At 38.5% G+C, this 12,560-nt stretch overlaps 1 protein-coding gene across 1 annotated transcript; it reads right to left on the bottom strand.

The window, feature by feature from the left end:
- Window positions 1–4,627: 4,627 nt before the first annotated feature.
- On the bottom strand, window positions 4,628–6,247 carry LOC143549361 (uncharacterized). The gene is made up of 4 exons (XM_077040267.1): window positions 5,976–6,247; window positions 5,303–5,564; window positions 5,038–5,212; window positions 4,628–4,902 (listed from the first exon to the last, which is right to left on the bottom strand). The coding sequence occupies exons 1-4, from the start codon at window positions 6,245–6,247 to the stop codon at window positions 4,628–4,630; spliced, it is 984 nt and encodes a 327-aa protein (XP_076896382.1).
- Window positions 6,248–12,560: the final 6,313 nt, after the last annotated feature.

The following is a 12,560-nucleotide window of genomic DNA, read 5'->3' as shown; positions in this document are numbered from 1 at the left end:
GTCCCTGATGTCTCTGCAAAATTTCATGACCTAAAGACATGCACATCATAATCGAATCCTAAACAGCCCGTAATCGAGCATTTCGGCATTACCTTTGCGGTTTTCGCTCGTTTTCGTTCTCTTAATCCAATTTACGGGTTCTTGTGCTTATATATAATACAGGTCCTATATCACAAACCAAGCATGTATCATCAAGAGACCAATCATGAAAGTTAGGGTTTCGGTTATGGTTCTAAACCGAGCTCTTGAACCGTAAAAACGTCGTTTAAACCCTCTAATCCGTGTTTATGGCCAAAAAACTAAAGCAGGTTTTTAACCATGTGTATGATCAAAAAATGTTTATGGACTATTTTTAGAATTTTTGCATGGTTAGGATTGATTTTTGGTATTCATACTATGTTTATATGTGTATAATCATGTTTTTAATCAAGTTAAAATGGATCAATTTAAAGTTTTTTTACCTTGTAACTTGCTGGAAAATAGAAGAGCAGAACATGAGCAGCAGCTAAATATTAGATTTTGTTGATTTAGGATTAGAATTAAGACTTTTATATGCAAAATATCAAGGGGTGGGATTCCAATAAATTGTGGCCGGAAATAATTAAGGCCCATTTGGGCCTCATTTGGCCTATAAGCCTCGATTTGCGTGCTCGAGTGTGAAATTCCAAGACCAAATTTATTTTGGGTTTGGTTTTTTTGGCGCGAAAAATAAATCTGGTACAACAAACGGTGCGAAAACGAGTGTTTTTCGGCTAGTTTATTGTAAATTTAGAAAAACCTACTATTTGTTTGTAAAAATCAAAAATATTTTCACGAATCGTTTAAAACATTCCCACTAAGTGTTTTATAAATATTTTTCGGCTTAACAGATGATACAATGCTTGTTTCGAAACTAGCTTTCGCGTTTAAATCCATAGCGGGTAGTTAAACGAGCATGTTTTCGTTTAACTAGTTTGCTATCATACTAAGGCCTTAATATCAATAAGTTAGCTTATAATAGACGTATATCACTTATAGATGGCCTCCCCTGGGATATCCGGGTCTAAACAGACCCGTTCGGTTATTCGCTTGTTCGTTACGCAATAAGCGGTTAAACGCTTATTCGGGTTTGTAAGTACTAAGGTGTATCCGCTTTTGTCACGAATGTCACATGTATAGATAGTAGTGCATGTGGAAATTTTTTGTAATGTCAAAGTGTGTATGTGTTATACGCCATATAACTTATACCGCACATAACATATGAGTCGAATATGATATACGGCGTATAAGTGACAAGCTTCCCTATAAATAGGTGACTTGACTTATGCCTTCTTAACTTTTTGGTCTAGTATATTGTTGATATTTTGTCATATTCTATCAGTACTTCACTGCTGTTGATTAATATAAAGAAGTTTAAAGAGATATCATTGTGTTTTTCAATTTTGTTATGGATTCAGCACATAGCATTTGATTATAGATATCATTCTAAATGTTTATAGACGTTAATTCTACGTTCCTAAAAGTCAATGTAACATATGGACCCATATCAAGTTTCGCACACGGGCTACCCCTTCTAGCTCTATGAAATAACTAAGTTAAAACCTCGCCAAATTTACCGGCCTCTGATGAACCATAACCAACAAACAGAACAAATCAAGCCAGTTAATCTTGTTCTTTATCGATCCTCTTTCAACTAATGTAGCAGTCAAATCTTGTGAATGTATCGAAGAATTGGATGAAGAATTTCCAAACTCACTATGCTTCCTGAATACGGGGAACTCGCTATAGTACCCCTAAAACTCCTCCAAATCAGTATTAACTAAACTCGTCGGTTTCGGGTGTTTAAATTTACCCCTCCGGCTCATATGAAAATATGATGACTCAACTTCTTCCCTAGTGTAAAGCTGAATGCAACCCCGATATCAGCAATATTCATCTAATAAGTTTCTCTACCCAACGTAAACGAAACCTTATTGCTTTCTCGGAATTTCCATCTGTATACTTAGAGTGCACAAGAAGTCCATTGTCAAGTCTTCGTATTATGGTGCCCGAGTACACAAAATATCCCTAAATTTTGGTCCAAACAATTGTTCAAATCGTTTCCTTTGAGCAGCAGTATTCAACAAGTCCGATCAATGGTCTTAAACGTCAACAACTCCATAGTAATCAAATCCTCTAACATTCCATATTCTACCGTATTCATGGAGAATTGTAGCAACAAGCAATCTATGAGTTTCTTGAGTGTACTTGTTGGAAAAACTTCTTCTGTATGTTAAGTTATTTTTCTTCTTTTCGGGCGGGCTACCACCTGCTCTACGGGACTGCCTTGTGGGTGCAGTACTAGTCCTCTTCTACACTTGGCAACTCCTCTCAATGATCATTCACCTGATATTCTGAAAAACACAGCAAACAACAAGGAGAATTAGTAATCTAAAAAACAAAAAATATTTTTTTATTATAAAATTTGAAAATAAAAACTTAGTAAAATTATGAAAATCCGGTTACAAAATTATGGACCGAAACTCACCCGAATGGAGATTGAGTACGGGTGAGTGGTTGCTTTAAAAATCAAAGCATTCGGAAATTCCAAACTTAAACAAGGGCAAAGTTAAACTAAAACAACTTCTTAAAGAAACCAACACTACAACAAAGACTCAATGTACACTACCTCATCCTAGTAGTTTAATTGTCCCCAACTGAGCCCAAGTGCCAATTAAAACAAACATTTAGCCCTAAACGAATGAAAAACTGAAAACTTCAAAACCATCTCATGACTAAAAACTGTTTTCCAAGTCGTTTGGACCACCCAAAAGTCATTGTCTGGTAATCCCAAGTCAACCCTAACACAAAATACACTTGGTTAAACCCAAACCAACCCATCCGCAACCTTTAATATCATACAAAATCCAAACCATGTCACCCAAAACCTTTAAATTCAAATATAATCCAACCCATTCCAACCACAACATTAGACATTAACCAAACATCCTAAGTAACAACTTAAACAAACTGACTACTAACTATAATAATGACTTAACAAATAGAAACTTAAACTAGGACTCAAAGTACAAAACATGTAAAATAATACAAGAATTCATACCTGTTAGTTGATTATACAAGGGTATAATAAGCAAATAAAGTTAAGTTTGGAGCTCAGGTGATCGCTTGTTCAATGGGGTAATAGTGAATTTAAGAAGTGGGCTATGGTAATGGGGTGATATGGAGATGATTTGGTGAGGTTTGGTGTTGTAATGGTGGAATTTTAATGATAGTGGCTAGGGTTTCATGAGTATGGAAGAGGCGTTGAGGATAATTGGAATGGTGCAGATCTGTTATGTTAAAAAAAAAATTCTTGCTGGAATTATGTTGAAGCCGCGTTACGTGGCCTCCCTCTCTCATAACTCTGTGCGATGCCGAGTGGCTTTGTTTGATCGGCACAAATTTAAGACGTCGCGCCACACGGCCTCCCTTGGTCGAATCACCGCGCGACACGAATTGATTAGGGGGGGGGGTTTATTTATGTAGACACCATGCGGCTTAGGAGCTTGCCCTCCTCGCGTGACGCGAGTAGGGAATTTTTTCATAAAGTTTTGAAAACTTGGAGCCTTAATGCCTTAAAAAAATTTAACAAAAATTTACAAGCCTTCCCAAGCCTTTTACAAACCAATCCTAATTATGAGCCTTACTTGGAACACTGTTTTCTTGATGATTCCTTCTCCACGATAGTGATGATTTCCTGTAAAAAGACTCAAAGACACAAAACAAAAACTCTGAAAAACTTTGTTAGTGACCCGACAAAAATTAAAATAAAGAAAAATAAAATAAAAACGGTACAAGAATACAAACCCTACCCTTGAGTTTTCACTTAAGAGTCTACTCGGTGTTATGATATTATGGCTTGAGAGTCGTTTACTCCATCTCGACCAAGTCCAATGGTCCCCCTAGATAGTGCTTCAAGCAATGGCCGTTCACCTTTCATATATTTCCATCTTCCAGATTCTCTAACTCCACCACACCATATGGAAAAACCTCTTTAACCACGTGCGGACTCGTCTGCTTCGACTTCAACTTACATACAAACAACTTCAAATAGGAATTAAATAAGAAAACCTTATTTCCCCTTTTAAATTCCTTACCCCCTTTCAACCTTTGGTCATGCAATATTTTTGTTTTCTCTTTGATGTTCAATGATCGAGCATATGCCGCATACCGAAGCTCCTCCAACTCATGAATATGAAAATATCTCTTCCTCACCACTTTGGTACGATCTAAATCAACGGTTTTAAGATCCCAAAGAGAACAGTGTTCTCAGTCTATGGGGAGATGACAAGCTTTATTGTAAACAAGCATGAAGGGTGTGATTCCTAAAGGTGTTTTACACATGTTTTGGAACGTCCACAACGCATCATCTAACTTATTAGACCAATCCTTCGGACTATTCCCCTTGGTCTTTTCCAAATTCCTCTTCACTCCTCTATTAGCATTTTCAACTTGACCGTTCGTTTGAGGATGGTACGCGATGGCAATTCGATGAGTGACCTCGTGGGGTGCTAACGCCTTTTCCATGATGGTGTTGCAAAAGTTAGTGCCACGGTCACTAATAATAACTCTCGGAGTACAAAAACGAGTTCACAACTTTTAAGATACTTCACGACAACTTGGACATCATTAGTAAAGCTTGGGCTTCAGCCCATTTCGAGACATAATCAATAACCACAAGTATGTACCAAATCCCATTAGAGGTGGGAAACGGTCCCACGAAATCCATGCCCCAAAAATCAAATATTTCAAGAGATTGGATTGGGTTTTGGGTATGTAGCATGTGTGAACCATGGTAACCTCCCATAAAATCTTCATGAGCATGCCTAAGGATGTCTAAACCTTCCTCTCTCATCACACACCTCCTAAAAATCCGATCACCCCCTATATTAAAGATAAACGGATAATCCCAAATATACCTATGAACATCCTAGAAAAACTTCGCCTGTTGAGTAGTCACTCCCTTTAACACAACTCCATTCACCAAATAATTTTCAAAATCAGTGAACCATGGCATACCTTGCTTTAACGCATCCACAAAATTAATCGAGTCACGAGGGAATGTATATCCTATCGCCTCCTCATGAACCTCCTCCCTCTTCAGGTCCTCTAAATGGGAAAGATGATCTTCCGCTACATTCTCAGCGGCTTTCTTATCTTTAGTGTCTATGTCAAACACATAATGAAGGAGAATCTACCATATGAGATGAGGTTTTGCGTCTTTCTTTTGGAAGAGAAAAGGCAACGTGGAATGATCGGTGAACACGGTGGTTTATGAAAGTACAAGATAGGAATGGAACTTATCAAACGCAAACACGACTAAGAGTTCATCCTTGGTGGTGGTGTAGTTCTCTTGAGCATCATTAAGTGTCTTGATAGCATAATAAATCGGATGAAAATGCTTATCCTGTCTTTGCCCCAAAACCGCTCCGATTGCGTAGTCGCTAGTGTTGCACATGAGCTCAAGTAGTAAGCTCCAATCGGGTGAGATAAGAATGGGGGCACTAACGAGTTTCTCTTCAACTACTTGAACACTTTGAGACACTCTTCATCAAAAACAAAGATGACATCTTTCTCAAGGAGTCAGGTCATAGGACGAGTGATCTTGGAAAAATCCTTTATGAAACGCCGTTAGATATTTACATGACCAAGAAAACTGTGAATAGCCTGAACACTCGTCGGTAGAGGAAGCCTACTAATGGTGTTAATATTTTCTTGATCCACCTTTATACCATCCCTAGATATCCTATAACCAAGCACAATCCCTTCCATCACTATAAAATGACACTTCTCTCAATTCAACTTCAACTTTGTCTCAACACACCTTTTCAACATACTCTCGGGATTAGGAAAACAATGATCCAAAGAATTACCATAAACAGAAAAATTATCCATAAAAACCTCCATGGACGTCTCTATTATATCCTGAAAACCCACCTAGGAAACAATAAAACTACCTCCCCACTAGTCCCTCCAAAATCCGATCGATAAACGGTAGAGAAAAATGGTCTTTCTGGGTGGTATCGTTCAATTTAAGATAATCGATGCACACACGCCAACCGGTAACCATACGTGAAGGAATAAGCTTGTTCTTCTCGTTCATCACAACTGTCATTCCCCTTTTCTTCGGGACAACTTGGGTCGGGCTCACCCATTGAGAATTAAAAATATGGTATATCATCCCGGCAACCGTCAACTTCAAAAATTCTTTCTTTACCACTTCTTGCATGTTCGGATTAAGCGCCTTTGGGGTTGCACCACCGGTTTATATTCATCCTTCATCAATATCCGGTGAGTACAATAAGTGGGCTAATGCCCTGAATATCTGAAAGTCTCCATGCAATCGCTCCTTTATGCAACCTGAAAACCTCAAGTAACTTTGACTTCTCCTCCTCCTTCAACATAGAAGAAACAATGGTGGGCAAACCAGAACCATCTCCAAGATAGACATAGTCTAAATGCGAAGGAAGGACTTTAAGCTCTAACAGAATGGGTCTCTACGGGAAGTGCATCTTTCTCACAACTAGCCTCACTCACCTCAATAACCTCGGATATCCCTAAAATCTCCTCCAACTCATCTTCCTCGAACTAGTCAACAACTCCACCTCCAACAAGATTGGCTCTACAAATGTAATCAAGACATGTGTCTATCCCTGAAATAAACGAGTTAAGAAAATAAACGGAATGACATAGATTGCTAAAGTGGTCCTGATCACCAGGATTTTACATAGCCCTCGCAACATCATATGTGATGTTCTCATCGCCAACACAAAGTGTAATCTTCCCGTCAAAGACATCAATGAGTGCCTTCGCGGTACGTAAAAACGAATAACCTATAATGACGAGGACCCTCTTGTCGGCCTCCATATCTAGAACAACAAAATCCATGGGGGAAACAAATTTATCAACCTTAACGAGCATATTTTCTATGATCCCCCGCGTATACATAACTGAGCAGTCGACCAAGGACAAAGACATGCGAGTGGGTGTAAGTTCACCCAAGTCCAACTTTTCATATAAAGAGAATGGCATGAGATTAATACTTGCTCCTAAATCCTCCAACACCTGGCTCGTGGTTTCGCTACCGAATAAAACATGGAATTGTGAAAACTCCAAGATCCAACAAGTTTTCTGGTAGCCAATTTAAAACAACTGCAGAATAATCTCCACTAAGTGGAACAGTGGAAATCTCCCCTAGTATATCCTTTTGTTTAAGCAGATATTTTAGAAACTTGGCATACTTGGGCATGTGCAGGAGGGAAGCGATTAAAGGAAGTTTAATCTTGAGTTGTCAAGAAAATGCTTGTAATCCCTAGTGAATTTTTGATGTTTGAGGCAGGCGGGATATGGAACGCGAGAATGATCTATGATTTGTGACGTCCGAACTTCTATCGGTCTCTTCTCATTGCTTCCTTCCACTTGGGGCTCGCTGGTTGGTATGGTACTTGCTGGTCCTAGCTTGTTTTGCCCCCCTACAAGGAGTTTCCATCTCCATCTCCTCATCTACCAGTTCTTCTTCCTCTTCAACTTCAACCTCTTCTTTTCTTAATTCAGGGCCTAAAACTGACCCAGGAGTGGTGATTACTTTTACTGAGCGGCCGAATTTGGCTGAGTCAAACCTGAAAACTGACCCAGAAGTCTCTCAATCTAAACGTTGGGCTATGTCACCAACAGATCTCTAAAGGTCTAGGAGCGATAACTAATGACTTTTCATAAGCAGATCATGATCGGATAACATTTTTTGGTTGGCTTGATTTTTACAAGTAGTTATTGAATCAACTCCTCTATTATCCCTAGCCCACTACTCAACCTTGCCCACTACATGAACTCCGACCATTCTAACCCCGATTATAATTAGACTAGAAACAAGGGGGGTGCACCGGAGGAATGCCAATTTGAATTATTCAGATTAGCATTCTTGTAATTGTTCCAGTTTGTAATTTTTTTACCGTTAAACGCATTTGGAAACATGTTTTGACCAGCTATGAAATCCACCTCCTCCTTATTCATCAACGAAAACTCTTAAGTACCATTGTCAGGACCATGAGTCGGGTGAAACCTTAGAAAAAGGTTGACAAGAACACAACGACTCTGTAACCCAAAGGCCTATTGAATATCCCGGCGGAATCAGGATATCCAACAAGTGGGAACAAAGGTGTGAAATAGCAGACATAAAACGATAATGAATAATCGATTAGAACAAAATCTAGGACAAAGATTCACTGCATTTAATATATCATTTAATACAACAGTGAAAGGAATGTCTAGATTTTCGTGTATGACGGCGGCGGGTACGAGGAAACAAATAGAATATTCATTTGGAATGTTTCTCGTATTGTGTGCGTGGTTATCCGTACCCTAAATGGAAACCTAGGACCCTATTTATAGACCCTGACATTCCTTCTAGAAGTTCCTAATCATTACATAATGAAAGACAAAATAATACAAGTGTTGGGTTCTCGAGCAAGGTAACAATCTTGCTCGAGCATAGTCACTATGCTAGGTATGCTCGATGAGTGTCCTCGAGCATACTTTACTTAGAATATCTTTAGTGAAGATATTCTCCTCCAGCAGGCTTCATTCCTCTTGACCAATCCATGCTTTGCTCGAACTAGTCCATCGAGCTAGCTCATTCTTCTTGATGTCTTCATTCTTGTCCTTAGACTTATTGAGCAATCTTTAGCGTGCTCGGATGTAAATATTGCTCGGGGAACTGAATTTTGCTCGAAGTCCTTGCTTTGATCACGTGACATCTTCTTATTGCATCCATGCTTGTCCCCATATGCTCGACCATCCTGTGCTCGTAACACTTGGTTAAACCTTGTATGATCAAGCAGTTTGTTCGATTGGCAATCCATGCTTGATAGAAGAATACTCTTGCTCGTTGAAGTGTAGCTTGCTCGAAGCCTTAACACTTTGAAGAATCAACCATTTAAGGTTCTGAAGACCTTGCTCGAAGTAGTAAAACCATGCTCGATCGTCTAGGCTTGCTCGAAGTCCATACTTAGCCTTTTTCTGAGGAGGTTGAGAAGATTCCAATCTTCCTTATCAAAAATCCGACCCAACAATCTCCCCCTTGATTGGAACAAGCTCAGATGCACCAAAACATACCTGTATAGAGTTACACATGTATCAGTCATCAAAGATATATCATTCAAGAACATGTCATTTCATTAAATAAATAGGAATTCTGCCTCTTGGGCATTACACATTCAAATTTTATATCAAAATACAACTTAAACAAAATTACAAAGATAAACAGTACTAAAATTAATTATCATTAAGCTCCATTCTGCTATCTCCACCTCCTGCTCCTTGTGTCAGATTTTTCTTTCATTCGTTTGACAAGGGCTGTTTTTTGTTTAATCATATCAAGCTCCACAGCGTCAGAGGAGTCAATTGGAAATTTTGCATTAATTAAGTCTTGGAGGTCTTGAGGATGCATAAATCGAAGATCCCCATCATGCCTAATTACAGCAATGGATAACTAATGACTTTTACAGAAATTCAGTCGTTGTGCTGGTTGTACGAGATGAAGCTAATTCTTCCATTAATCTGTACCACCGAATTTGGTTCGCTCATCTCCTCCCTCAAAGCCAAGCATTCCTTCAATGTTTTCCTTTTGTCATGTGAGCTGCTTGCTTGGGATTTCCTTCTCTTATTCTCAAACATAGAGAGTTCCAGAGTATGAACTTCATTAATTCTTTTTCTCCTTCTCTCCTTCTCAGCTTGGCTGTGTATTTCTCTCCTCCTTTGATTTAGAAATGGGAAGCCCTTTTCTGCTTGTTCTTTAAAAAATATAGAGAGTTCATTTCATTGCTGCCCTGCCAATTGATTTATGTTATGATTGTCATAGAGATCCAAGGTAGCCATCTTCTTCAATTGTTCCTTTGAGAAGTTTCTTAGATCATCTCTACAAATGAGAAGGGTTTCTTCTTTGTCTTCAGTGACAACCCTCAAGGTCTTTGATCTTTTATCGTAGAAGAGATGTGTGGGCAGATTCAGATTTTGTGGTGGTTCAGGCCTCACAATCTCAGACCTTGGGTTTCGGCTCGAGCTTCCTTGAGTATTTGTCTTTATTTTATGTAGCCCAGCTTCCTCATACCATTGTCTGATTGTATCATCAGTTTTTACTATTAATCTTGACATTTTGGCTCCCTTTTTGTGCAAGGCACTCATCATTTCAACTCTGACTTCTTCCTCTACTCTCTGCTTGGCCTCTTGCAGTCTTCTTTGGGTTTTCAAATACAATTTCTACTCTCTATTATATATGTCTATCAAGTGTTCATGAGGCATGTTTTGAAATTGCTCTTCTGTTATTCCTTTCTCCATTACAATCTTCTTCAATGTTTGTACCCGTTGAGGGTCTTCAAACCACTTTGTCACATCCTCTTCTTTCCTTTTAGCCTCATCTCTCTCCTTCTCCAATCTCATCCTTAACTCCTGTTCTCTCACATATTCTTCATGACTTTTCTGATCTTTGTGAGAGTCTTTTACCAGTTGAATTTTTCTTTTCAGTTCTTCAAGAGAAAGATTTATCAAGGACTCATAGATGTAGCCATATAATTGAAGAAACTTTATGTCATTATGTTTTGCCTTTAATGTTTCATATTCTGTTTCATCACTGGCTTTCTTTTCAGTTCTCCTTCTACTACTGTCAGATTCTTTCAACACTTTTTCTACCTGTTCTTTCTTCTTAGTCACCTTTTCCACATAATCTGAAATATTATCCACAAGAGCATTCTTGTAAAGTCTATCTATTGTATCAAAGGATTGCAAGTTTAGGAATGCAGGCGTGTGACCAGCCTTAATTAAAATTCTTTTTTTGATTTCCTCATTCTCCACCCTTCAGCTTCTTTGGCTATGTCTTCTTTAGATAGTTTTTGAAGATACTTCAAGTCATCGTCAAGGCTTATTAAGTAATCTCTGTCTTCATTTTCTTTCTCAACATCTTTCATCTCTCCTTCACTTTCATCATCTATATTAATTGTTTCTTCAAGGTTGTGGAGTGCCCCAATCATTTGCTCATCCACCTTCATCTCTCCTTCACTTTCATCATCTATATTAATTGTTTCTGCAAGCTTATCTAATCTTCTCTTGTACACCATCACCTTCATTGATTTTTGTCTTTTAGACTTAGGTGTTTCAATCTCAGCCTTTTCTTTTCTTTTTAGTGTTTCTTTTGCTTCAGGTTCTGGTTCAGACTGTTCAGAGGATTCAGAAGATTCGGATGATTGAGATGGGATAGGTGAGGTAGGTTGTGTTACTTGAAATTCTGGTTCTTTGTCAACCATTTCCTCAACTACAGGTTCACCAGTCTTGGGTTCTTCATTCTCTTTAGTTACTTAATGAATAATAGGTTCATTTACTTTAACAGGCTCTTCAACTCTCGGATCGTTTTCTTTTCTTATGTTGATAATGTCTTTTTGTGCCTTTCTTGCAGCCGTTACTATCTCAGGATCACGCCTTTCTGGTTTGTTCATAATGTCTATCAGATCTTTCATTATGACTAGCTTCACCACTGAACTTGCAGATAATTCAATTGTTTCATCCTCTTCTTGACTAACTGGACCCAATCCAACTCCTTGTTCTTGATCAATCTCCATCTCTAGATTTGTAGGTTCAGTTTCAGTTTGTTCAGGTTTAGTTACCACTGGTTCAGATAAGATTGGCTGAGATTGTGTGGGTTCAGATTCAGCTTGCACATGTTCAGTCTGCATAGGCTCTTCAGGCTCAGTTATCACTTGTTCTTCAGCTTGTGTATGCTTTTGTTCATCAACATTTAGTTTTGCTTTTAGAGCTTCCAGTGTGGCCTTGATAGCAGCATCTGCTTCCTTTCTCAATCTTTCATTTTCCTCTGCTTTTTCTTTCATTTTAATCAATGCTTCGATCACTTCTTGAGGAATTTCATCCTCATTTTCTTGATTCAAAGACTCCAATTCTTCATTCATTAATCTTATAGCAGTTTTCACTGATTCAACCTTGGCGACATCAGGATCAATTGTGTTGTCTTTGAGAAGTATGTCATCACCAGATTGAACTTTGTGTTGGGATTTGGGGTGTAAGTCATCATCTGTATAGGCAATCCCTTTCCCTTTTTGCTTCCTTTTTAACTTGTCTGCTTCTGATTCATCTTTTTTATCATTCTTCCCCTCAACATCAGAGTCTCCATCATTATATTCTTGATTTATCATGTTCAGTGCATTAGATGTATCAACTTCTGCAACCTCTTCATCAGAACTATCATATAATTCTTCAATTATTTTTAAGCCCTCTACAATATCATCATGTTTCTCCCCCTGTTTTGGTGCATCGGAGGTCTTCTCAACCTCAGAATGCCCTCTAGAGTTCGAATTTTCAATAAAGCCTCATTTAATGCACCCTCCAACGCTTTGTTTCTTGTCTCTAGGACCGCATTCTTTTCTCTTAACATAACATTCTCAAATTCAAGTCTGGCGTTCTCAACGACAATGTCATAAAGATTTTGACTTGAAGGTGGGGTTTCTTGAGTTGGCTTCGGTGCGGGTTCAGAAAAGGGTTCT

This window comes from Bidens hawaiensis, unplaced genomic scaffold (genome assembly GCF_021521415.1).
Source record: "Bidens hawaiensis isolate Kalapana, Puna unplaced genomic scaffold, B.hawaiensis_p1.1 tig00015548_1, whole genome shotgun sequence".
In the NCBI taxonomy this organism is placed as follows: Eukaryota; Viridiplantae; Streptophyta; class Magnoliopsida; order Asterales; family Asteraceae; genus Bidens; species Bidens hawaiensis.
This window is presented reverse-complemented; position numbering and strand designations above follow the sequence as displayed.

Coding starts and splice junctions, on each gene's coding strand:
- LOC143549361 (XM_077040267.1), bottom strand. CDS start 6,247: ATGCAAGAAGTGGTAAAGAAAGAATTTTTGAAGTTGACGGTTGCCGGG. Junction 5,565..5,975: donor TTGGAGGGACTAGTGGGGAG/GTAGTTTTATTG, acceptor TTTTTGATGAAG/AGTGTCTCAAAGTGTTCAAG. Junction 4,903..5,037: donor TGTGGATGCGTTAAAGCAAG/GTATGCCATGGT, acceptor TCTTTAATATAG/GGGGTGATCGGATTTTTAGG.